Raw genomic sequence first — 2046 nt, 5'->3', positions numbered from 1 at the left:
TAATACTAGTAGCCAACATTTATTAAATGCTTACAAGCTAAACCCTTTACTTGAGTGATCTTATTTTCTCTTTCCAAGAAACCTATGATAAAGATAAAATTACTACTGTCCCTATTTTACAGATGGGAAAAATAAGTCTTCAGGAGGTTTAGCAACTTGTTCCAGATAACTCAATAGTAATAAGTTGCAGGTCTCTCAAATTCCAAAGCCCATCCTCTCCACAACCACACTAGCATGCACCTAAAAACCCACGGCCACAGAAGGAGGGCTTGGAGATTTTACTTGAGGTTTATTTCATTAGTAAAAATGGCATTTGTATTAGATTACTTATCCCTGCCAAATTGTTACTCATCGAGCCTGAATAACAAGTTTAATATGTACCAGACTGAAGTTAAATTTATCAAAGGGAATTTTGTTTCAAATCAACACAATATGTAATTACGGTTAACACTAGTGAATGTTTTAAGAGAAAAGGCACATCATTCAGTGCGTAATATTCTGGAGCTACGCCCCGAGGCTGTTCCAACTTATAAACACCCAACATTCCTGTGATCCTGACCTGGAACAGTCTCCCAGCCCAGCTCCTGCCCAGAGAGCCCTCTCTCCTGCTGCTGGTGGTACAGCCCACGCCTCCCACTCTGTCCTCTCCCTACATCAGGTGCTGCCTCCAATGCTTCCCACCCACACGCCCATCCCAACCCTGTTCACTCCAGCACTGGGGGTTGGGGGTCTGCACACCTGGTTGGAAATGGGTTCTCAGAGGAACCCTGGTTCCCTAGACCTAGGGGTAGATTCTGTGAGAGCCTAATGACCTGCTATAGCTGGAAGTGGGGACAATCCCGGCCTACCATGAACTCTATTTGGTCCGAGTCTCCGATTAACACTTGTCCTGAGCATGCTGAGGAGGAAGAAAACAGTTGCTAGAGGTTGAGCAGCTATCCCACCTGGGCTAGATGTCAAATTTTGCCAGAAGGCTGTGCTTTACAAATGCATCCATATCTGATTTTATTTTGCAGTCTGGTGGGAGGAGTGACCAGGGTTCTGTTGGCTCCTGTCCTTTTAGTGTTAGGTGAAATACATTGTGAAACCCTCACACCCTGAGAGGTCAGTCAGGTGGAGAGGCAGGTCACCGCACTCCTGTTACCAACTGCAGCACAAACATAGCAGTGGAGCCACTCCAGAGCCTGCGGAGAGCTGGAGCCCCAGCCCCGGGAGAGAGTTCTCCCAGAAGAAACAGACAGATCATCTGCTGTGGAGGCTGGTTCCTTCCTGCCTGAGCCATCTCTCACAGGCCACAAATTTTGCAATATCTGTTTGTCTACCCCTAAAACACGAGAGACATCAGCCAAGCCAACTGGAAGGGAACTAGTCGAGTTTTTGAGATGACTGAGTTTCCATTCTTTTCCTCCTTGAATGGGTTAGGAAAACACTTCATGAGATTTTGTTGTGTTTTTATCTGATCCTTTGAAAAACCTGAGTTGTGTTAGGGACCAGGGTAGCCAGGCAAGGAGTGACTGACATAAGAAATAGAGTAATAATTTACCTGGTCCCGTTCTCTAGCATGAAGCCTGTTAGACGGTAAATATTAGTGGACCAAAATGCCATATCATCCAGTCCTCCGAGGAAGTAGTCTTGGAACTGTTCCACCAAAAATGGGGACTTTGTGGAGTAAGAGGGATAAAGCTGTGGTAGGGAGAAAGAAAAATAAACGAATAAGGCGCTGTTCCTGGCATCTGCATAATCCTTAAAGATTCGGAAGAATGAAGCCTTTACCTTGGAAATTGCTAACCTCTCGCCATACCTGCAACATAAACATAAACAATAATTTCTACAGAGAAATGAAACACATAATGAAGAAAAGCTCCATCCACACATATCCAAGAGTCATGCAACTGCCTTTGACAAAGTGAAATCCATAAATCCAAAATCCACTCTCAGGAAACTAAAACACAAAAAATGTGCTAAAAAAGTCACAGTAAAATCAGTTGTAGGGCCGGCCCGTGGCTCACTCGGGAGAGTGCGGTGCTGATAACACCAAGGCCCCGG

At 45.0% G+C, this 2046-nt stretch overlaps 1 protein-coding gene across 1 annotated transcript in view; it reads right to left on the bottom strand.

Annotated features, from left to right (window-relative positions):
* Positions 1-2046, bottom strand: part of GPLD1 (glycosylphosphatidylinositol specific phospholipase D1) — a 54686-nt gene that overhangs the window by 27360 nt on the left and 25280 nt on the right. Inside the window, exons 10-11 of the mRNA XM_008580585.1 lie at positions 1774-1801; positions 1544-1683 (exon numbers count right to left, since the gene is read on the bottom strand). Coding sequence (XP_008578807.1) covers positions 1544-1683; positions 1774-1801 — 168 coding nt within the window. The remainder of the gene's footprint in view (positions 1-1543; positions 1684-1773; positions 1802-2046) is intronic.

This window comes from Galeopterus variegatus, unplaced genomic scaffold, assembly GCF_000696425.1.
Source record: "Galeopterus variegatus unplaced genomic scaffold, G_variegatus-3.0.2 Scaffold2131, whole genome shotgun sequence".
Lineage (NCBI taxonomy): Eukaryota > Metazoa > Chordata > Mammalia > Dermoptera > Cynocephalidae > Galeopterus > Galeopterus variegatus.
Note: the sequence above shows the minus strand (reverse complement) of the source record. Positions and strands in the feature narration are given on the sequence as shown.